The following is a 21,857-nucleotide window of genomic DNA, read 5'->3' on the forward strand; positions in this document are numbered from 1 at the left end:
AGCTAAAAAAAAAAAGTTAGCTTAGCTTCGCGTTGGACTGTACCATTGTGATACCGCAGCGGGGAGGGTTTCTGTTGTGACAGCGGAGTCTCAGCCCGGCGGTGAGCTTCTTCCTCCTTACCGATGTTTGTTTTACAACGACACTCGTCCCAGTGGAGCTGACTCTACATTTGCCGGAGGCTTTTTTTTATGTTCAACCCGCGACCAGAGGGGTTGTTTGTCTAGGTAAATCGCAGTTGAACAGGTGGATTTTGCGGGCAGTGCAGCCGTCAACATACCGTGAGCTAGCGGCGTTTCAACGATTAGGCTAGCAGGCTAAAGCTAATTGCGCTAACCTAAAGCTATCCATCTGATTGATGACGGTTAGTTGTTGCCGCCCTCGTGTTATTATAAAACAAATAAATCAACCTTACACTAAACAGTCTTGACGGGGTCACATTCGCGTTAGCTGTGCTTGTGGCGGTTGAAGTCGTGACTGACCATGTCAGCCAACCGGCCTCTTGTACCCCAGTGGCTCTTAATCTGCACACAGCAGCAATGCTCTTGATCAATTTAACATCATCTTCAAAGTGGTATTTGATTTTGCAGTCTGTTTTAATTTATGTGCATCTTTACGAATGTAATACAGTTCAGTTGCGGTTTTCATGCTGAACCCTCGGGTCGTGTTATCCGCAGTGGGGTAAATGGTTGATTAACATTACAAAGATAGCATCATTCCCAATAAATAGGAAAGCTAAATAAAAGAGCAGAATCTCCGTTGGGCATCTCTGTGTGGAGTTTGCATGTTCTCCCCGTGCGAGCGAGGGTTTACTCAGGTTTCCTCAGGTTTCCTCCCACATTCCAAAAACATGCAAGTTAGGTTAATTGGCGACTAAATTGTCTATAGGTATGAATGTGAGTGTGAATGGTTGTTTGTCTATATGTGCCCTGCGATTGGCTGGCGACCAGTTCAGGGTGCACCCCGCCTCTCGCTCGAAGTCAGCTGGGATAGGCTCCGGCATACCCTCGCAACCTTAGTGAGGCATAGAAAAAAATGAATTAAAAATCTTATTATACGTGTGACCAGTTATATTGTGATGTTACTTAATCCTGATGTTTGTTTTGTCCATTGTAGTCATATCTCGAATAACAGTTGTGCAGTGTTTCAATTCTGTGATGTCTTTTCTTAGTCCCATTATAGGTCCTTCCTTTTGGGATCAATAATGGCCTTCAGCAAAGGTTACCGCATTTACCACAAGCTGGACCCGCCTCCCTACAGTGTCATCGTGGAGACACGAGGCCGGGAGGAATGCCTCATGTTTGAATCTGGGGCCGTTGCTGTCCTGTGTAAGGAATCCTCTTCGAAATGACAAGTTTCCCAGTGGAGAAGTTATAATGATTGTATGCTATGATGGAGGCCACGGATCGTATTTCAATGAATATTTCACGTACAACATTACATGCAGTCTTCTCATATTTTCTCTCCCTTTGTTTTCTAGCGGCAGCTGAGAAGGAGGCCATTAAAAACACATATTCCAAGATTGTTGATGCCTATGGAATCTTGGGCGTGCTCCGCCTCAACCTGGGTGAGCTGCAGATGTTAGTTTTAGGAATTTTTGCATCCTCTACATTCATCTTGTGTGTGTGTGTGTAACTCTTGGCGCTCACTCTTAAGCTGCATTCTCCTGTCCTCTACATGACCTTGAAGGCTGTCATCACAACAAGGACGAAACAGAGTGATGGGATTAAAGCTCAGTCTGTAGAGATGGCTGCTGAGATTGACCTGTGTGCAGTAATAACTCCTAAAAATGAGATGTCTCTCATGTCCGGCAGGTGACTCCATGCTCCACAGTCTGGTCGTGGTGACCGGCTGCAGCTCCGTGGGCAAGGTGCAGGAGTCAGAGGTGTTCCGGGTGACACAGACAGACTTCATATCGCTGAAGAATGATCCCGGGGACGAGGAGCGCATCGCCGAGGTGCGCAAGGTGCTGAACTCAGGTCACTTCTACTTCGCCTGGTCTTCCACCGGTGTCAGCATGGACCTGAGCCTCAACGCCCGACGGAGGATCCTTGAGGACACCACGGACAACCGCTTCTTCTGGTAAGAGCATGGCGGGATGAACGTGGTGTTTGGTTACTTTGAGATGACGAAACAGACAAATGTGGAGTTGTTAGTTTTGTGGAGTGACCACTATGCAGTTCACCAAGTAACATGGACTGCTTCAGTCAGGGGGCTACATAAAAAAAAGAAAATCCACGGTTGCGAGGGCCATTTCTATTAATGCTCTAGGTATTGATTATTTTAATGGAGTAATCTATCGATTTTGCTCGATTAATCAAGTCATTGTAATTTGTATGCCTTGCTGCTGCCCCCTGCAGAGCAGAGGAAGTACTGCATGACCGAGCACTTCTCTGGTTCGACTGAATGGTTTACATTGTCATAACGGGTACTTGAATAAAAATGAAAAATAATTAGTCCCTAACACTCATTACGAGCACACCTGAATGCGTCACAGCACAGAGCGTATAGCAGAAAGAAGGAAGGAGAAACACCATGAAGCCCTTGCGCTGTGTGAGTTGTATATTGATAAACAGATTATAATGCACGACCAAGTCAGCTGTGGTTGCTTTTTCAGGTGTCTGATTGGTCAAAATGCACATGACAACCGGTGAATGTGTTTTTATGTGGACAGAGGTTTTTGTAAACCTCCACTCATGTGGATGAAGATTTTTTTTTCACATTGGGGTGGACAATATATGACCAAAATATGCATTTTTGTGACCTAAGTGCTTAAGCCAACATGTGTGTGTGGCCTGTCAGGAACCAGTCCCTGCACCTGCACCTGAAGCACTACGGCGTCAACTGCGACGACTGGCTCCTGCGGCTGATGTGCGGCGGCGTGGAGATCAGGACCATCTACGCCGGACACAAACAAGCCAAGGCCTGCATCTTCTCACGCCTCAGCTCGGAGCGGGCTGGCACGCGCTTCAACGTGCGCGGAACCAACGACGACGGGCAGGTGGCCAACTTTGTGGAAACGGAACAGGTGAGTGACAGACGGCCGCATGTGTGATGAAGTGGTTTGATGCAGTTGCCCGTGGGGTTGGGCATCGAGCATCGATGGGAACCGCGACTAACATTCCGATTGTCCCAAAATTGTTCATTTTTTTAAATTTTGGATGAAATTCTGCAAAAAAAATGTAATGGTTGGCGCAATGCAACATTTGCAACGCCATGATATCATGCAAAGGAGGGTGCACCACTAACGTGATTAAACACCTTCGAATTCAAGGTGTAGAGAGTGCCCTGTTTTTGACGCGCTCCACCGCATTTCTTCCATCCAGTCAGGTAAGTAAAACAATAAATTATGTCGATTTTATGCCAACATTGAAGCAGCAAACAAATTATACTTTATACTGCAAATACGGTGGCCAACTCAAATATCCAGCTAACGTAAGGCTTTGTACTTTTTCCTCTTTTTTTCTTTCTTTCTTTTTCTTTTCTTTTTTTTTTTTTAAGTTAGCTGTACTTTTTCATAAACAAACGACCTGAAGTTAACGCTAGCTTTCGCCAGGAAGTTGAACAGACCCCACATCAAGTGTTATTCCATTCACCGTACTTGTTTGCTATTCTGCACGCAGGTTAGTAGGAACTCAGTAACATAATTAAGTTACACTTTGTCTATTCTGCATCATAAGACACTATCCAACACATAAACAACAGGATACATGTAATTGTTTTTTTCATTAGGTTTTTAAAAATCATTTGTGAACGCGTACTCCTGTGTTTTTGCGCGTACACGTTCACTTTTGAATGAATTTGAGGTGATGTTCCTCTTTTATTAATGGCTTCCTCTTTAACCTTTCCTGTTATTTTGCTTCTTTAGTTTGTTTGATGTCACAAGTAAATGTATTGTTGTAGCTTCAACATTGTCAATGAGAGTGTATTTGAATTCAGAGTTTCCATGACTACTTTGTGTCCTTGTGTGTCAAACAGGCTATTTTCCTGGATGACAGCGTGTCGTCCTTCATACAGATTCGCGGATCCATTCCACTGTTTTGGGAGCAGCCGGGAATCCAGGTATTGGAAAGGACGTTCACTTGCACACAGCCACATGTGGAATTGTGTTTGTGACGGTTTCTTCGTCTTCAAGCTAAACGACTGAGCATGTTGCGAAGTGAGGCTGTGAAAATGTTCCAGTTTCCATCTTTCACTTTGTGTTTGTGCCAACAGGCTGTGAAGGCAGTAAAGCGTTTTTTTTTTTTTTTCTTTTTGTCCATTTAACACATTTTGTCCATGCTGTGTTCAGAAAAAGTCTATTAAGGGTGTTTTCTTGCACCTGAATGGGAATCGGCAACCTAATCGACTGGATGAGAACCCTCACCTGGTATAAGCCTTTTTTGTTGGGTTTTGGGACGAGGGAGGGCAGTGGAGGGGGCTGAAGGGGGCTTCTCCTGGTTCACACTCATTGTTTGGCATTAGGGATTCTCTGTGCAGTGCCACACGTTAGGCAGAAACCAAAGTGTCGACTCAGAGATGAGATTTTTTTCAACTTGGTGACGGTGCACAGACTGCTGTTAGATGCTCAGATTTGGGGAGGCTCACTGGTAGATGCAGTGGTTGGTAAAGGGAATTTTTCTGTTTTCCTCAGCTCCAAGACATCTTTGGTCAGGTGAGAGCCTGGTCTGAAAACATCCCCCAAGCACTTTTTAGTCTGCTGATCGTCCCCTTAGACCTGCACTGGTGGTCTTAGACTACATGCAGCTACTGTAACTGGAGAGCAAACACAGGTTTCAAACACACTGCAGAGAGCAGGGGCTTGTTTTCAGACACTTTCAGAATGTTGGCACTTCCTTCTGCTTCTACGGTTCTGCTGTAGCGCTCAGTTCCCTCCATCCAATGTCACGCTCTCCTTTCCAGACTCTTCCCTCTGCACAAGACTCATTGACCAGAGTACTCGTAGCATTCTTATCATATTTAGGGACACACCAATCCACATTTATTCACTTCCAGCTCGATCCCAATGTCTAGATTTGGATATCTGCCGATACAGATTCAATTCTTATACCAGAGCTCTGTTTGCGTTAATATACAACCACGCCAAAAGTATATCAGTAAATGTAGCTGAAGAATATCAGCAAACGTAGCTGTCGCCACACATGCAGTGCCACGCGCACACACACACACAAGCGGTCAGCCTCAAGCATTGGCAGATTCACAGTCGGACAACACAGAACTCCTAGCATCACACATAACATCAGGGTCGAATTTATTGCAAGTTTTGTGTAGTGTTAAGAGTTTGTGATGTCCAACTGTTTGGTGTGGCCCTGAATGGATCAGGCGTGCGTGCGTGCGTGCGTGCGTGCGTGCGTGCGTGCGTGTGTGTGTGTGCGCGCTCAGCGCGAGTGAGGACGACTGCAGTGCATGTGTGGAGACAGCTACATTCGCTAATATTCTTCTAGCTACTGTTGCTGACAACACTAAAGAACATCTGGGTTCTTGGATGGGAAATCTCAGCAGGTGGCTTCGGGAAATATTTCACTTACGCTGGTATCACAACCCAATAACAATACTGGATCGGCTCAGTCCAATCCCTAATTTTTGTTGTTGCCCCTCTACTAGATAAAGCACTTTGATGATACAGTAAATAAAAATAACGTCCTGGTAGAAGACATGAATGCCCTCTTTCTCCACACTACTTTTAATGTACAGTCATTGAAAAAATGATTCTTCAGTTTATTGATCCATTTTAATGCCTGGTACAACTGAAGGTACATTTGTTTGGACAAATATAATGATAACAAATATAGCTCATAAGAGTTGAATTTAAGAGCTGATATCTAGCAACTTCCATGGTTTTCTTGATAATAACCAAAATCAAGTTCTTACATGGATAGCTATAGCATAGTGCCAAAAAATGTAATTCTTTTGAGCTATTTTTGTTGTCATTGTTATATTTGTCCAAACAAAGGTACCTTTAGTTGTATCAGGCATTAAAATGAACAAGAAACTGAAGAAACAAGGATGGTCTAATCATTTTTTCCATGACTGTAGATGTGGGCAATACTAAAAATTTTTGTAAAAATGAATACAGAGCCACTATCGACAATACCGCCAATGATACTTTACTTGGACATTTTTCAAGATCACTGAATGATTTTGTGATTTTGCCTTTAATTTGTTGATCATGATTATAATCAGAATAAAACACACAACAAAGATTGTAGGCAAACAAAAACATTAATTTGTATCAACACACTTTTTTTGTGAACAACTGAACAATATTTATGTCCCTTTTACCACATACATTATAGCAAAATAAAGTAAATAATGCGAATAAATAAATAAAAGGGGGCGGCATGGCTAGGTGGTAGAGTGGTCGTCTCCCAACCTGAAGGTTGCAAGTTCCATCCTCCCTCCTCCCATGGTCATGTCGAAGTATCCTTGGGCAAAATACTGAACCCCCAGTTGCTCCTGATGCTGTGTCATCAGTACTAAATGTGCTAATACTGTAGTATCAAAGCCTTGAGTGCCTTGGTGGTGGAACAGCTCTATACAAGTGAAAAAAAGCAAAAACTACTATTGGCTGTCGTGCAAAACTTTGATGTTTTTGCCCTCTTGTGTCCTACAACTTATTCCCTGATACAATGTGTGCGTGCGTGTGTGTGTGTGTATATATATGAACACAACATAAAACGCCATTTGTGAAAATAAACATAGAAGAGAACTGAAAAACATGGATCTCATCTCACTTTATTATTGAACCGTTACCATATCAATAATATCAATATTTGGATCGTTCCGCCGACCTCTGTTGACCATGAGTTAAATGTGTCAGTCAAGTCAGACTGCAGGTGGATGAAATGAAAGATGCTTTTTGGTCAGATGTAAGGGATGCTTCTCCGATGGCAGGAAGCGATTAAGTATACGGAGCCGCACGCTGGCACCAACAGGAAGCAGTGGCAACTTTGGGACGCACGCAGGTTTATTACAAAAATACATAGTATGTGTGCTCCTCCTTTTACTGCCTTCGGTAGTGGAGCAGCTTGTTTAGAGAGGAGTGGAATGTGTGAATAGAGAGCTGTTAGATTCTTGTCTTTGTGCCACCGGGGCCTGCTGAGTCCTGTCAAGGCGTGGTGACTGTGCGCTTTACTTTTGTTTTGCAGCTGAGGGTTTTCAGTGAGTCACACCAGGAAATAGAGGAAATGAATTCAAGGAAATGCACGGGTGAATTCATAGTTAAGTTGTTGTATGACAACAAAAGTTACTTTAAGGCCTGTTTCATAAAGACAGCAACACATGAGCAAGCACCTTGGCCACAGACGGCAAAGAAAAAACGTCCCTCTAAGCAGAGGAGTCACTCAGTAGAGCATAGACCTCCACCAAGGCCCAACACTCCTAATTTGGATCAGCACTTTGATAGATACACACCTTGTACATATATGCATTTTGTAATTAACATTCTTGATTATTATTCATGTATCACAGATAAATGAAGTTACAAACAGAACAAAAATTGTAGTTGGTGGAGGTAATTAAAGTGGACGTTAGCTGCTGCTTAAGTGCCCCTGCATCCTTGTGTCCTATGCCCTTTGCCAGTCCCAGAGTCTTGTTGTCGCCGTGTAAACGCTGCCTTCTGTCTTCATTATCAGGTACTCTGCCTACCTGCGACGTGTGTATGTGTTTTTTGTGTGTGCTGACGTGTGTGTGCTGTTATTCAAGGCACGTGCATTGTGTTTGCTGCTTTACAGGTCGGCTCTCACCGCGTCAAACTCTCCCGGGGATTTGAGGCAAACGCGCCAGCCTTTGAGAGGTACTTGAAGTCTTCACACAGGATTGTATGCATGACGACAAAGACGTTTGTCCTCTGTGTTAGATTTATTGTCACGAGCAGGAAGGACACATGAGGGCCGGGAGATGAGTTGTCAAAGCTAATGGCCTATAAGTCTTATTTATCGGCCTTGACCTCTCACAGAAAAAAATGATCACAGTGTTATTTGTTAGTCTGTAGCAGGAACAGACAAAGATAATCTCTGTGCCACACCTTGATGCTAGCGTGCACGCTAAAGACCTTATCAACTTTTTGACTGCTCTATCAGTGTCAGGCTGGAGAACACATTGCAGGGTGAAGAGTAATCGGTACTACTGTCACTCGCCGTGTTGTGTAGAGCTCATTTTCTACCAGTCCTCATTGGAGCCTAGGGGTGTTTTAGTTTGAAAAATACTATAATCCCATCCCAGGCATCACTCCTGCTTGTGCCTCTTTCCCCACACGTCTCTGTCGAAGTTTTGATGCCCCATCCTGCATTAAGGTGACAATGATTGGATTAGGGAATTCACTTTAAAGTCCAATATTTAAGTCAAGATCTCCTTTTTAGTGATGCTGCCGTCTTTCATTCAACAGTATGCCACAGTTTGAAGCGTAGTTTTTCTTCAATATTTTATTTTATTTTTTTCAGACACTTCACCGCCCTGCGGAGGTTGTATGGGAAACAGGTGATCATCAACCTGCTTGGCAGTAAGGAAGGAGAGCACATGCTCAGCAAAGCCTTTCAGGTAAGGAGGATTTGGATCATCTCTCAACATTCATGTGAAATTAGGAATCTGTTAGTGTTTCCCACAGGACTGCAATCTATTTGTGGTGGTGGTTCGGAGGAGAGGCTGTTGACAATGATGTCATTGTCTGATTTGCATAATTGTCCATGATGCATTTGCATGTTTTAGGGGAGCGGAATATTGTTGTAGGAGACAACAACTGAGTAAAAAACATGAAGAGCACAAGATATATAGTATGTCTAGAACTACAAATGAGCTTTTTTCTGTCACCAACAAGCCACTTGTGAGTGATAGGGGAGTCGCCCACATCAGTACCCGCTGCTCATTGAGAAGAACGATAGGTGCTTTCATATCATAGTCTCTGTTAGAAAGCCCACCATTTTACATGTTTGTCTTTATTTCATTGATCATGTTTTACATGTATTAATATTTCAGTATTAAGATTTTGCACTTTGTTCGGCCTTCCTTGAACGCACCACAGTTAAGTTCTATGAGATGCAAAAACGGACACGTTCACATAACTTTCTTCGACACTGCCACAGCTTAATAATTCCACCAAATAGAAGACAAACTGCCATGTTCTTTAATTTAAACACACACATCTGTATCTTCATTTTAATCTCCAAAAGTATTTTTCCTTTTTTTGAAAAAGAGTATCTCGAGGGGTCTGTACATGTTTACTCACCAAGTACAGCAACAGTGTTGCAAAGTTGGCAAGACTGATCCCTCCTGTTACATCATCTTATTCTCTGGCAGACCAGTTGTGTGTGAGGTGTGTTAACAAGCGGCGTTACACATACAGTCCCATCATAATAAGTTTATGAGCAAGGGTGAACAGATGGCGCCAAATCTATGAACATAACTGCGTTAATTGAGACAATTCCCAGTTTGAGCTTGCATCTTCTCTGCCTCTGCTAGAGTCACTTGAAGGCATCGGAGCACGGTGCGTTCGTGAAGATGGTCAACTTCGATTATCATCAAAATGTGAGGGGCGGCAAGGCGGACAAGCTGCACAGCGTGCTCAAACCTCAGCTCAGCAAATTTGTTGACGATTGTGGCTTCTTCTACTACTCAGGGGACATGGGCATCACCAGGTAACACGCACATTTCACTTTTACTTTGTCTGAAAGCCGTCCTTACCGCTTATGTGTGTCTCTTTAGGAGCCAGGGTGGCACCATCAGGACCAACTGCCTGGACTGTTTGGACAGGACCAACAGTGTCCAAGCCTTCTTTGCTCTGGAGGTACAGGACTTCTACAAGCGTCCTCCATCAAGCAAACAATCCAGGAGGTTTCTGTTTGTCTTAACCATCACACTGCCTTCGCTCAGATGTTGCCCAGGCAGCTGGAAGAAATGGGTCTGACTGAGAAGCCGCAGCTGGTGGCCCGCTTTCAGGAGGTGTTCAGAACCATGTGGTCTGTCAACGGAGACTCGGTCAGCAAGATCTACGCTGGCACTGGCGCCCTGGATGGCAAGGCCAAGGTGCACCAGACTGACTCATATATACAACACTTTCTCCTCTAAAATATGAAGGAACATGATACTTTTAGCCTTGAGCTCTTATGGAGGTCAATGCTGTGTGAACAAATGTGTGCTGCGCTCGCTTACCTTTTGTGTGCTGTCTCTTTCTGCCGCCCTCTGGAATGCTCTGCATGCGTGGTAAGTTCCTATTTCAGCTGTCCGTCTTTCCTGATTCCCTCATTTCAGTTTCTTTGGCTTAAACTCTTCTGAATCAAAGTGAGGTCTTCATTTGATTTGAAGAATCAGAGCGAGGCCCACACTTTTCCTGTGTAGAGAAATCTGGTGATGTCTTCTGATTCCCAAAGGCCTTTATTGTTATTTGCAGGTCTTGTTGAGGTTCATTGTCAGATAAAATAAGAGCAATTCAAACTAAAATATCTACACATGTTAGCAAATCATCACAAATCCATCACATACCTTCTACCAACATCATCATGTTCTTCTCTGAAGAGTCGGTTTGGCTTCCTTTGGGTGGCGTTGGAATTACATTTGGTTTTCTTCCCCCCTCACTGGCGTGCAGCAAATAATGAGGGTCATGTCGTCCACCTCCAGGCGGGAAAGCTCAAAGATGGCGCTCGCTCTGTGACGAGGACGATCCAGAACAACTTCTTTGACACCTCCAAACAGGAGGCAATCGACATCCTGAGGCTGGGCTCCACACTGAACAGCGACCTGGCTGACAAAGCTCGGGCCTTGCTCACCACTTCCAGTCTTTACGGTAGTTCATCAACATTACACTAGTGTTTTTAGCCTTTAGAAACTCTGGTCCTTACCCTGGATTGTTTATTGCCTGCATAAGAATGACATTAAATAAAGTCTGATTATCCTGAACTGGCCTCTGCTTTGTGAGCTATTATGCAGAAGCTAACGTGTGGACTACAGGTGTCTTGTTAGTGTTGCGTATTAACTAATGTGCCCTTCTCTTCCTTCTCTCCACGCTGCGCTCACTTGCAATGTTAGTCACTGAGCCCGTCTTGCAATCAGGTACAGTAACTCAACACCTAGTGGACGGACGCTTTCATCCCGTCACCCCATTTGTGTTCATTGTGCTGTTAAGACGCCATTGGTTGCTTCAAGCTTCAACAGTATGTTGACGTATTGGAAGTTAATTCATCCCTTGCACACAGAAGTGAACCACTGCCAGTGTTCATTATTTGAATCTGATTTTGTTTATCCCGCGCCCCCTATGTTTTACTTTAGACCAGTGTTTGTTCCGAGTGGATGTGGTGTGTTAGTGTTTTTTCTTCGCCACTTCATTAGAGATGAGATCCACAACAAGAGCTTTACAAAGTCGATTTAATCAAGGCACTAATCCTGAATCCCCTCTGCAGCCTCCCCCAGGGTACTGCTGGGAATGTGTCAGAACTTCCACAAGTACACGCGGCCCAAACAGATCCGGGTGTGCGTCGGCACCTGGAACGTGAACGGCGGCAAACAGTTCCGCAGCATCGCCTTCCGCAACCAGACTCTCAACGATTGGCTGCTGGACGCGCCAAAGATCGCAGGACACCCAGAATTTCAAGGTGCGCTGATGTGCTTTATGTCTGTGATCTGTGATCCATAGGAGGTGACCATGTGTTGGCTGTTAAGCTATGCGTGGTTTCTCTCCTTCTTCCAGATAGTAAAGCTAACCCAGTTGACATCTTTGCCATCGGCTTTGAAGAAATGGTTGAGCTGAACGCTGGAAATATTGTCAGTGCCAGGTACAGTCTGAGGACCCTGTAAGACATGAAAGGGACTGTATGCAACGGGTTCCCCGGGTGCCTAGAGGGCAGAAACATTCAAATGTACTGCAAGCATTATGTCCCGCACTGTGCCTGTTTGACAACGTTGTCTTCATGCTTGTGGTATGTAAAGTACGCCCCGCGTAACACACGCACGCACATTATTTATTTTTGTTGTCAGCTAATGATAGTAATTTGGCAACGTGCGTGCGTGTGTGTACGTGTTGTGACATACAGTACAGTATACGTGGATGCCAGACAGTGGTGAGTGACGGCCTTGGAGGCCAGTTATTTAATTTGGGCCGAGTGAAACCTTGACAATTTGTGTGGAGTCTCGTAAATGTGGGAAAAAAAAATTTTGGTCTTATTATCTCACTAGGGCCGCACGGTGGCCTAGTGGTTAGCATGTTGGCCAAACAGTCAGGAGATCGGGAAGATCTGGGCTCGAATCTCCATTGGTCATCTCTGTGTGGAGTTTGCATGTTCTCCCCGTGCGTGCGTGGGTTTTTTTCGGGTACTCCGGTTTCCTCCCACATTCCAAAAACATGCATGTTAGGTTAACTGGCGACTCTAAATTGTCCATAGGTATGAATGTGAGTGTGAATGGTTGTTTATGTGCCCTGCAATTGACTGGCGACCAGGCCAGGGTGTACCCCGCCTCTCGCCCGAAGTCAGTTGGGATAGGCTCCAGCATACCTGTGACCCTAGTGAGGATAAGCGGCATAGAAGATGGATAAACCACAATTAGTAAGATATGTTGGCAGGTAGTGGTGATTTTATATTTTCTGGTTGGAAAAAATGTCATTTTGAGCCAGTTGCATGCAGTCTCTTTAAAATCCACCATATGGACACAAGTCAGATGTCACCTAATGTCCTTTTCAACGTGAATGTGGTTGATGCTCTCACAGCACCACCAACCAGAAGCTGTGGGCTGCTGAGCTACAGAAAAACATCTCACGGGATCACAAGTACGTGCTGCTGGCCTCCGAGCAGCTGGTGGGCGTGTGCTTGTTTGTTTTCATCCGTCCGCAGCACGCGCCCTTCATCAGGTACTCTTCGCGCTCTCAAGGAGATGACCCTCCATCAGTCTGTTTTTCTAGAGGTGACATTTTTGCTGTCGTCCAGGGACGTCGCAGTGGATACGGTGAAAACGGGAATGGGTGGGGCCACGGGCAACAAAGGGGGCGTGGCCATCCGGCTGCTTTTCCACACCACCAGCATCTGCTTCGTGTGCTCCCACTTCGCAGCGGGGCAGTCGCAGGTAAAGGAGAGGAATGACGACTACAACGAGATCACGCGCAGACTCAGCTTCCCCATGGTATGATACTCATTTTTCTAAATGATAACTTGAAATCAGAGCGTGACAATGCATGCATCCTCCCCACCAGGGTCGTTTGCTCTACTCGCATGACTACGTCTTCTGGTGCGGAGACTTCAACTATCGCATCAACCTGCCCAACGAGGAAGTGAAAGAGCTGATCAAACAACAGAACTGGGACACTCTAACTGCTGGTGACCAGCTCTTTGACCAGAAGAACGCTGGTTTGGTATGGCAACATGTCACCGCTCTTTAGTTTAACACAGCTAGTGCTCATGGAAAGCTTCTTATCAGGTGTTTCGAGGATTCATTGAGGGCAAATTGGACTTTGCCCCGACATACAAGTACGACCTCTTCTCAGAGGACTACGACACCAGCGAGAAGTGCCGCACGCCAGCCTGGACTGACCGCATCCTCTGGAAGAGGAGAAAGTGGAACTTTGACAAAACAGGTTTCCGCTGACACAACAACCATCTTCCTTTGTCTTAATGTCGTTTTAACATCACTTGCTTACATCTGCAGCAGAGGAAATGAATGTGGTCGGAGCAACGTCAACATCAGCAGAGAGCGAGGATGACCCAGAGCATCCCTGGAGCCCTGGGAACCTGAAGTACTATGGCAGGGCGGAGCTGAAGACCTCAGACCACAGGTAAGCCAAATACACTCAGTGGCCACAACATGAGATGTACAAGATCCAACACACTGTATCCACTTCTGTGTTCCCAGGCCCGTGGTCGCCATAATGGATGTGGATATTCTGGAGGTGGATCCGGAGGCTCGGCACCAGGTCTACAAAGATGTCATCGCCCTGCAGGGTCCTCCAGACGGCACCATCCTGGTGTCCCTGTGCTCCTCCGGCCCCGATGACTACTTTGACGACCCGCTCATTGACGAGCTGCTGGACAAGTTTGCTAATTTTGGAGAAGTGATCCTCATCAGGTGAGCGTGACATTCTGACACGGACATGTACTACTCACATGCTCATGATATTTGAAGCAAATATTCTTTTGCTGCAGGTTTCTTGAGGAGAAGATGTGGGTGACATTCCTGGAGGGTTACTCTGCTCTTGCTGCTCTGTCGCTGAGCGCTTCAACTGTAAGTCTTTAATAATATGAAGCACTTTGCAGCTTTAAGAACATTCTTAATGGAAAAATAATGTCCTTTTCTGGTGACATCACTGCAGGTTCTTGGCAAGGTGATTGACATCCGCCTGAAGAGTCCCGGCTGGATCAAGAGTCTGGAGGAGGAGATGAGCGTGGAGAGGATCTGCGGGAGCATCCCGACGTCAGCCAGCTCCACCCTCCTGGCTGAGGACGCCGACATGGGTGACGATGACTACGACATGGAGGGTGAGGAAGGTCACATGCACGCTGGAAGGCTGCGTTCAAGGTGCATTCTGACCCGCTTGTCTTCTCTTTATCAGGTGATGTGGATGAGGAGGTGGAGGCCATCCTTCCTCAGCACCTCCAGCCATCAATGGGCTCTGGACCTGGATCTTCTCCTCTCCCCTCCCCTCGCAGCAGTCCTTGTGCCTCGCCCACCCACGGGGAGCCCACAGTACCCATCAGGCCTGGACGCGCCGCTCAACCAGTCAGACCATCACACGGTAGGTCCATGTTGTTGGACTGCAGTTTAGCTAGTTATGGTAGTTCATAGGGGTGTCACCATGCATGATACTGGGCTCATGAGAACGAGACAAAACAATATTTGAACCTTACTTTTAAGTTAAAAACAATGATACTTCTTTTTTAGACTTTTTTTTTTTTAATTTAACTCAGTCACAAAACAATACAAGTATATTTTAAATATTTTATAATTTTGCATGACCTAAGCATAATGCTTTTAACTGTTAAACTTCTTTTCACAAATTGAAACAATAACAAAAAACGAACTAACAAACTTATAAAAAAATAAAATAATTATGGCAAATGTAGCTGTTACTACTAATCATTTATGTTGACGTGTAAATCAGATTGCAGTGTAGATTAGTTTTATGTTTACGCTGAAAGAACTACAGTTCCCATACTGCGTACAGTGTAGAACCAGGAAATAGTACATTAGTACAGTAGACACTAGTATCACACGTGTTGATCCGTGGTGGCTGCTCTTCTTTGAAACAGGGGAAACTCAAATTTAAAGGGAAAGTTTTCTTTGTCGTCAATGAGCAATGGCCACTGGCTGCAGAGGCATCAGCTGCTTATGTTGCCTGTTGCTGTGTCGAGGGCCACTCCATCCACTTAGCCTGCTGTGGCATTTGGGTCGATTTTTACTTTTATACACAGCAATATTTTGTCAACGAACATTTTTTCATCAAGCTCACCCCAACACTATGCTCTAAACCACTGCTTGCACAGGTGCGTGCACTCAGTGCCAGTGGCAATTGGTCATTGACTACAAGGGAAGTTGAACTTCCCCTTTAAATTTGAGCTTCCTTTGTTTCAAAGACCAGCACCCGCCTCTGGTTTTGTTAGAAGTCGTATGCAGCAATCGTGCTTTGATCTAATAAATCTTAAGTAAGTTTGATCCAGTGAAGAATTACTACAGTTTTTGCTGAACATTAACACCGTGGTAGCTGTTGAACTGATGAAAAAAAGCAGCCACATGTCGCAAGCAAACGAGTGATACGGAGAACACAGCACCTTGGATTACAAGGTTTGTAGTGTGCGTAAATCACTTAATGTGCAGTTCCAATCCTGACTGCCACTTCCATACTATGTATGTCATCATTATCATTCACAGTTCACAGTCTGACAGACTTCTGGCTGCCCTGTTCTGTCCTGAGACAGCTTTTCTCGTAAACCAGAAATATCTTCATGTATTAATCTGGCAAGATCTTGTGACACCTACCACCACTAGTTAGTATCATCCACAAACCAGGCTGCTAACAAAAGCCAGACAGATAAACAGATACGGCACTGCATGGTTTTAGAGATCAACACCGTTTTCGTGGCAACACAGGATACATTTGATGTAGATTCAAGATAAATATGTGAAAATTCATTTTAACATACAGTATTAACCCGTTTTCCTTGTTTTCACAGGACCTCCCGTGGACTTCCAGCCTGGTGCTCCGACACCACAAAACCTGGAGCCCAAACGCCCACCACCTCCTCGGCCCAATGCCCCCCCAGCAAGACCTGCGCCTCCCCAACGCCCACCACCACCTTCAGGTAGAGTAATATTGTCACACTGTTTTGTTAAGTTCAGCCACCTGAATGAAGCAGAGCGCTGTTAACACTTTCACTTTTACTTCACGGTGTCTCATCCCTCCCCTTCTGAAGGAGGCATGAGCCCTGTACCTGTTAGAAAGGACTCTGGAGGTAACATGGCTGCTGTGTTCCTAATGCGCTTTAAGATCTTCCTTCCATCACACTTACATGATTAGATGCTTGTTGTAAACCATAACTACTGCAAGATGTTTCACAAAAGCTGTGGTCGTTATTACAACGATAGAAATAACAATGCACTATTTAAAATCATTTGTACTAGACAGGAAGGCTTATAGTTTGAAATAGATGCTTCTAGTGCATCCTCCATAAGCAGCCCATACATGCATGCGACCCGATCCCTTGTAGTCTTAACGGCCTATGCCGGATGGCGCTTCCTGGACAGTTTTGCTGACTGAATCGGTGTTTCACTCTGTGTATAACAATTGTATTTTGGGTCCTGTTGTGCTGCAAAGGATCAAAAAGCCCGGCGCTCCCTCGGCCCAGTGCCGCTGCAGGTGAGTGCCGTAAAGCATTACGTGCATCACTGGCAGGGGTAGTCCTGTTCACTGGATGTCTGCGTCTAAGTGGCGTGGGAACATGTTCTTTCACACATAAGCGTGGTGCTGAGAGACAATAGTGAAATAAACTGTTTAGTCAGCAGTCTGGCCTGCCTCCTGGCCTCCAGACCTCCTGCAGCGAGTCGATGAGTCATTCTTAATGACCAAGTCGGCCGTGGAGAGGATAATGGAGCATTTACACAACAACAGAATACTGCAGAGGCTTCGTTATGCTCCAGCGGCTGGCTTCTCCCCTGGCAAACCCTCTGGTGGAGCTTGACACGAACCTCCAAATTCTGAAGTCATGTCAACGCCGACGCAGACTGCAGAGTTGTGATTGGTCAGCCAAAAGAAAAGAAAGAATGGGGCAATTTGAGGACGTATCAGCGACGTAATATGCAATACGCAAATATGAGCAGTAGGGGTGTCACGAGACACTCCGTTCACGAGACGAGACGAGACGCGAGCTTGGGCCTACGAGACAAGACAAGATTTTCATGTTACTTTTTAAGAAAAGTACAATGAAAAAATGTAATGAATATATGACAATATATTGCAATCTACTAATATGAATCCTCTTCCTGCCTGTTTGGAGGCGGGAGACGAGGAAAACGGACACATATGCACATGGCAATATAATGAGGCCGGTAAAATTATCAAGTTCATTTTCATTTATTGTGTGATTAATTACTTAATGTTATCGTCCCAGGCCTAGTGGCCATGAGACATTTTTTTTCCGAATGAGAAATCTTGTCATGTTTTAATCTCACGAGATCTTGACATATGATTTATATATGTTTGTCATGTGATATAAACATGAACGGTTTGAGGGAATCGTGCTATAAAAGTGACTGATGATCCTCTTGAATTAGTTCCAGCTGTAACAACAATCTGGATGTCGCTTAAGTCCCCTTTGTTCACTACTACTACGACACAGGAAGCTAAATAGCTAGTCAATGAGAGCTGTGGTTGCTCATGCTCAGGAAAACATTGCACCACAGAGCATATCAGGCACAAGTACTATGCTGAAGTACTACACTGTAGCATAATGAAGCCAACGTTTGCCTAAGTTGTTTTGTCCTTCTGAACCCTTTCAGGTCGAGGCCAGGTCGTCTCAGGACCTCCTGGACTAGCAGGCGCTGCGAGGCCGGTGAGTTTTTACCCGAACTCCTCAGTGATGGTGACGCTGGTGATACTGATGATGATGTTTACTCGCTCTAGAATCTTCCTCCTCGAGCCGGCGTGATCAGCATGCCCCCACAATCTCGTCCTCCTCCTCCGTCCCACCCAGGCGCTCCCCGCCCCATCCCAGAGGTGCACCCAGGAGCCCCAAGACCCATCACTGACACCCACCCAGGAGCCCCGCGACCAGGGCCGGGTGGCCCCGCCATCACACCTGATCTTCCTTCAGGTGAGGCCGTGTGTTTATTGGCCACAATATGTCCTTTCTACTTATCTTAAGATTGAACTCACTACTTTGGTTGCATCAGGACCTGCTCCTACAGCGCCCCCTGCTGTGAGACCATCTGCACCGGCACCAACACAACCACAGCCTGCTGCCCTGGTTCCGTCTCACCTGCCTCCCCCGATGCAGCCCACGCCAGCTGTGGCTCCTCCCCCTACTGCTGGCGCCACCGCCGCCACCCCCTCTGGCCCTGCTCAGACTCTGGCCTCCCCAAAACCGCCACCACGTTCCCGCTCCCATCACGCTCTGCCACCCGACGCCACCAAGGCCGACTCAGCCGCCCAGGTTGGTGTCGCCTTTGATTCGTCTCTTTGTGGATTCTTGTGATTCTCTTGTTGCATTTGGGAGGTAGAAAGTTGACAAAAAAAGATGGAAGGAGCTTCTCTCGCTTTTCTTCTCAAGCTTAATGTCTTCTTGCTTCTTTGTCTCCCTTGACTCCTTTTGTCTTTCTCTCACAAGCCGGAGAAGCCGTCAGGCTGACAGGTACTTCACATCTATCCTCCATAGCACGTTGCACCTCCTCTGTTGTCCACCTTTGACATTTCCTTCTTAGTTTGCCCAACTTTTTTTGTACGTCTCTGGCCAAAGTCACTAGTTAATGTGCAAACATTGCCTAGTTTTGGTTTCGGTTTTGATCATGTCGACGACCGCTTATGTTGACGCCAGTCTAAGGGGCGTTGACACAAACATTTTCCACTGTATTTGCCTTTCTGTTGTTATTGAACAGAAGAAAGAGTCCATTTATTGTGATGTTTCCTTTCATATGTATGTATGTATGTATGTTTTAGGATTGTGCACATTATGTCACAAGCTTATTCTATGTATGATTTCATTCATCTCTACTAGTTTCTTTCTAGTTTCCCCCCAAACAGTACTGTTAGGTGCCCCCTTTTTGTCACCCTGCCAAATGCAGTGGTAGGGTACCTAAAGGGGGCAGAGCTAGACACAGTGAGTATGTTGATTGGGACACAGAGAACGGTCCCTTCCAGAATGGGAAGAAGACAAAGAAAGAAAGACGTCCTCCATTGTTTGTTGCATTATGGCGTTACGCTGTGTGTCCATGCTGTGATGTCACTGGGACATTACGTAGCAGATCCCAGCATTTACCCTTCCTTAGCGGTCTCACCATTGCATCCTAACAAAGTTAGTGTGCTGCCGCTCGAGATGGCGACTGATGTTTTCTCTGTGTGCTTCATTATCAGACAAACGGACTCAATGGTGCCCAGTGGAAGCCCAACCCCTTTGACGCTTTTACATCCGACTTCCTCCCCTCGTCATCTTCTCCCTGGCAGACCACCCAATCCCTGACCCGAGGCTCCTCGCTGAGGACTCCCCCCTCAGTTCCCACCTCCTTGACCCTGCCCCATTCCTCCTCGTCCTCACTGGCCGCCACCCTGCTCCCGCCTCCTCCCTCTATGCCTCGCAGTCGCTCCCAGGAGGCGCTACGGGCCTCACCGAACCCGTTTACAGCTGACCCGCTCCCAGCCCGACCTAGCAGCACCAACCCGTTCACCGGCTCGCTGACGCAGCAGCAGCAACAGCTTCAAGCTCACCAATCGCTGGACTTCATCACCCAGACGCCGCACCACCAGTGGTCGGCTCTTTCTGAGCCTCTCATTCCCACCCCCGCAGCGGCCCCCAAGCCTCTCTCTAGAACCATGTCCCTGTTTGGACCCTCACAAGCCCCTGCCCTGCCTCCGGCCCCTCCGTCGTCCCTCCCACCCATGCTCCCGCCCCGCCGGCAGCCACCTCTCCAGAGGGGCAAACCAGCGCAGCAGTGGGTAACCTTCAACGATGACTTCGACTTCCCTCTCCCCGCTAAAACCCCGCAAGCTTTGGTGAGCCAAACTCTGCCCCACAGCTCCACCCCTCTCACCGAGCTGGACTGGTTAACCCCGACCCCGGCCTCGACATTCCCGACGCTCCCTCCTCCCATCCCATCACGGAAGCTCCCAGACGGGTCCAGTCAGAGCTGCCTCTTCCCCAGCGAGCTGACAGAAAGATGACCTGAAAAGCCAACATCCAGATATGTATAGATTTATTATAGACGTACAGAAACAGTTTATGTGTGTGTGTGAGAGTATTTAAGACTGATTCCCGTCTGAACCCCAGGGATGGAATTACAGTATGTGTCAGTATCACAAGAGCCCAAACGTGCGCTCTCATCTTCCAGTTTACTCCCTTAACGTTTTAAATGTTTATTTTTTAAATGAAACTATATCTACGTGCACATTATCTACAAGCGCCTGTGCAATATCAAACACGTGTACTGTTTTGTTTGTCGCGCTCCTTCCATCTTGTCTCGGCATCCATCACTGCGTTGTAGACGCCGCTCTTCTCATGAATGTATTCCACGTTGCACTGAGTCTAGTCACTGTCGCGCACTGCACCGCTCAGCTGCTCTGCAACCAGTCTATACATAGTGTTTATGTAGGAACCCTACATGGATGTTTATGTGTTCGCACAGTGTTATTGATATGAACTGAGGCTGCACATCCAACACACCAGAGGGATTTGTTTTGTTTACCCCGGTCAAAAGCAACAACACGTTTGGGTGTGTGTGTGTGTGTCAGTGCTGACTTGATGGTGTGTGTGTGTGTGTATGTGTGCGCGTGTGCATGTCATCCAGCACATAAAAGGGCACATTTTTCATGTCCTATTTAGAGCAATCGCTCTAACTGAATATGTGGTGAAAACTGTGGTGAGATGTGACGTGTTGTGTTCAAGGTGCATTTTGTCTGTCGTAGTTCAGTGTCGTGTGAGTGTTGGTGCACAGTCGGCAGTGAACCCCCCTGCAAGGTGTCTACTTCTCTTTTCCAGACAGTCTAGTCACTTTGTTCGCTCTTAGCCTACAGAAAGTGACTTTTTTTTTCTCCCCGCACTGCTTCTGTAAACATTCGACGTCTGATTGATGGACGTGTTGACTGTCAGCAGGGCTGTAAATGCAACAGTGTTAGTGAGCCGTTCATGAGGTGTGAGTGCACAACAGTCACCACAAATATGACCAGTATTGACAAACCATGGCAGACATCCAATAACTAACTTTATCACCCTCTGTGTGTGGTTTCAAAATAATCTCCATTCACTGCTCTTAAAGCATCAATTGTTTGTGACGTAGAAAATATATCCAAATATATCTGTATCATAGTTCGCAATAGGCGACAAGCCAGCGCTTTCTGTCACATTCAAGATTTTATAGCAAGCAAAATGCTCCCTTGTGAGGTCCGTGTCCCCTTTTTATTGATTATAATCCATAGTGAATAATAATGATGAATTGTGTTGGTGAACATAATCTATGTGTATTAAAGAGCAAACATGAAGCTGCTGTTCATGTTGATATCCAGAAATATTCCATATTTAAAGTGTACAACCGGTTGCACATTTATGTATAAAGCAGTTTGTTGTATGTATGCAAAAATAAAAAAAAATGAACTCATCTGTTTCTGTCTCTCAGATAAACATGCAGCTTTAAAAAAAATACACTTAAATTATGACAAATGTTTCTTTTCTATAAACTTAATACAGCT

The 21,857-nt window shown here is 45.8% G+C and overlaps 1 protein-coding gene across 7 annotated transcripts; it reads left to right on the forward strand.

Moving 5' to 3' along the window:
• Positions 1-58: 58 nt before the first annotated feature.
• synj1 (synaptojanin 1) lies at positions 59-20,341 on the forward strand. Of its 7 annotated transcripts, XM_054755118.1 has the most exons (32): positions 81-225; positions 1,170-1,326; positions 1,479-1,565; positions 1,813-2,080; positions 2,801-3,026; positions 3,977-4,060; positions 7,732-7,793; positions 8,440-8,536; positions 9,455-9,630; positions 9,698-9,779; positions 9,866-10,018; positions 10,610-10,775; positions 11,018-11,041; positions 11,389-11,580; positions 11,676-11,760; positions 12,690-12,830; positions 12,907-13,099; positions 13,170-13,328; positions 13,394-13,550; positions 13,622-13,748; positions 13,826-14,038; positions 14,116-14,194; positions 14,283-14,448; positions 14,523-14,705; positions 16,141-16,269; positions 16,381-16,419; positions 16,782-16,823; positions 17,963-18,015; positions 18,087-18,276; positions 18,356-18,615; positions 18,790-18,813; positions 19,533-19,678. In XM_054755118.1, exons 2-31 carry the CDS (start codon positions 1,203-1,205, stop codon positions 18,808-18,810), a joined length of 3,978 nt encoding a protein of 1,325 aa, XP_054611093.1. In that variant the 5' UTR covers positions 81-225; positions 1,170-1,202; the 3' UTR covers positions 18,811-18,813; positions 19,533-19,678. The 7 variants fall into 7 exon arrangements, with proteins under 7 accessions (XP_054611088.1, XP_054611093.1, XP_054611087.1 ...); XM_054755113.1 differs by lacking the exon at positions 18,790-18,813 and having other exon boundaries at positions 59-101; positions 19,533-20,341; XM_054755112.1 differs by lacking the exon at positions 18,790-18,813 and having other exon boundaries at positions 19,533-20,341.
• The last annotated feature ends 1,516 nt before the right edge of the window (positions 20,342-21,857 follow it).

The sequence above is a fragment of the Dunckerocampus dactyliophorus genome, chromosome 16, assembly GCF_027744805.1.
Source record: "Dunckerocampus dactyliophorus isolate RoL2022-P2 chromosome 16, RoL_Ddac_1.1, whole genome shotgun sequence".
NCBI lineage: Eukaryota > Metazoa > Chordata > Actinopteri > Syngnathiformes > Syngnathidae > Dunckerocampus > Dunckerocampus dactyliophorus.

What these genes read in the sequence shown, in the direction of transcription:
- synj1 (XM_054755113.1), top strand. Translation starts at nt 1,203, where the DNA reads ATGGCCTTCAGCAAAGGTTACCGCATTTACCACAAGCTGGACCCGCCT. An exon ending in GCAGACTCAGCTTCCCCATG is followed by an intron (nt 13,100 to 13,169) that starts GTATGATACTCA and finishes CCTCCCCACCAG; the next exon opens with GGTCGTTTGCTCTACTCGCA. An exon ending in GTGGAACTTTGACAAAACAG is followed by an intron (nt 13,551 to 13,621) that starts GTTTCCGCTGAC and finishes TTACATCTGCAG; the next exon opens with CAGAGGAAATGAATGTGGTC.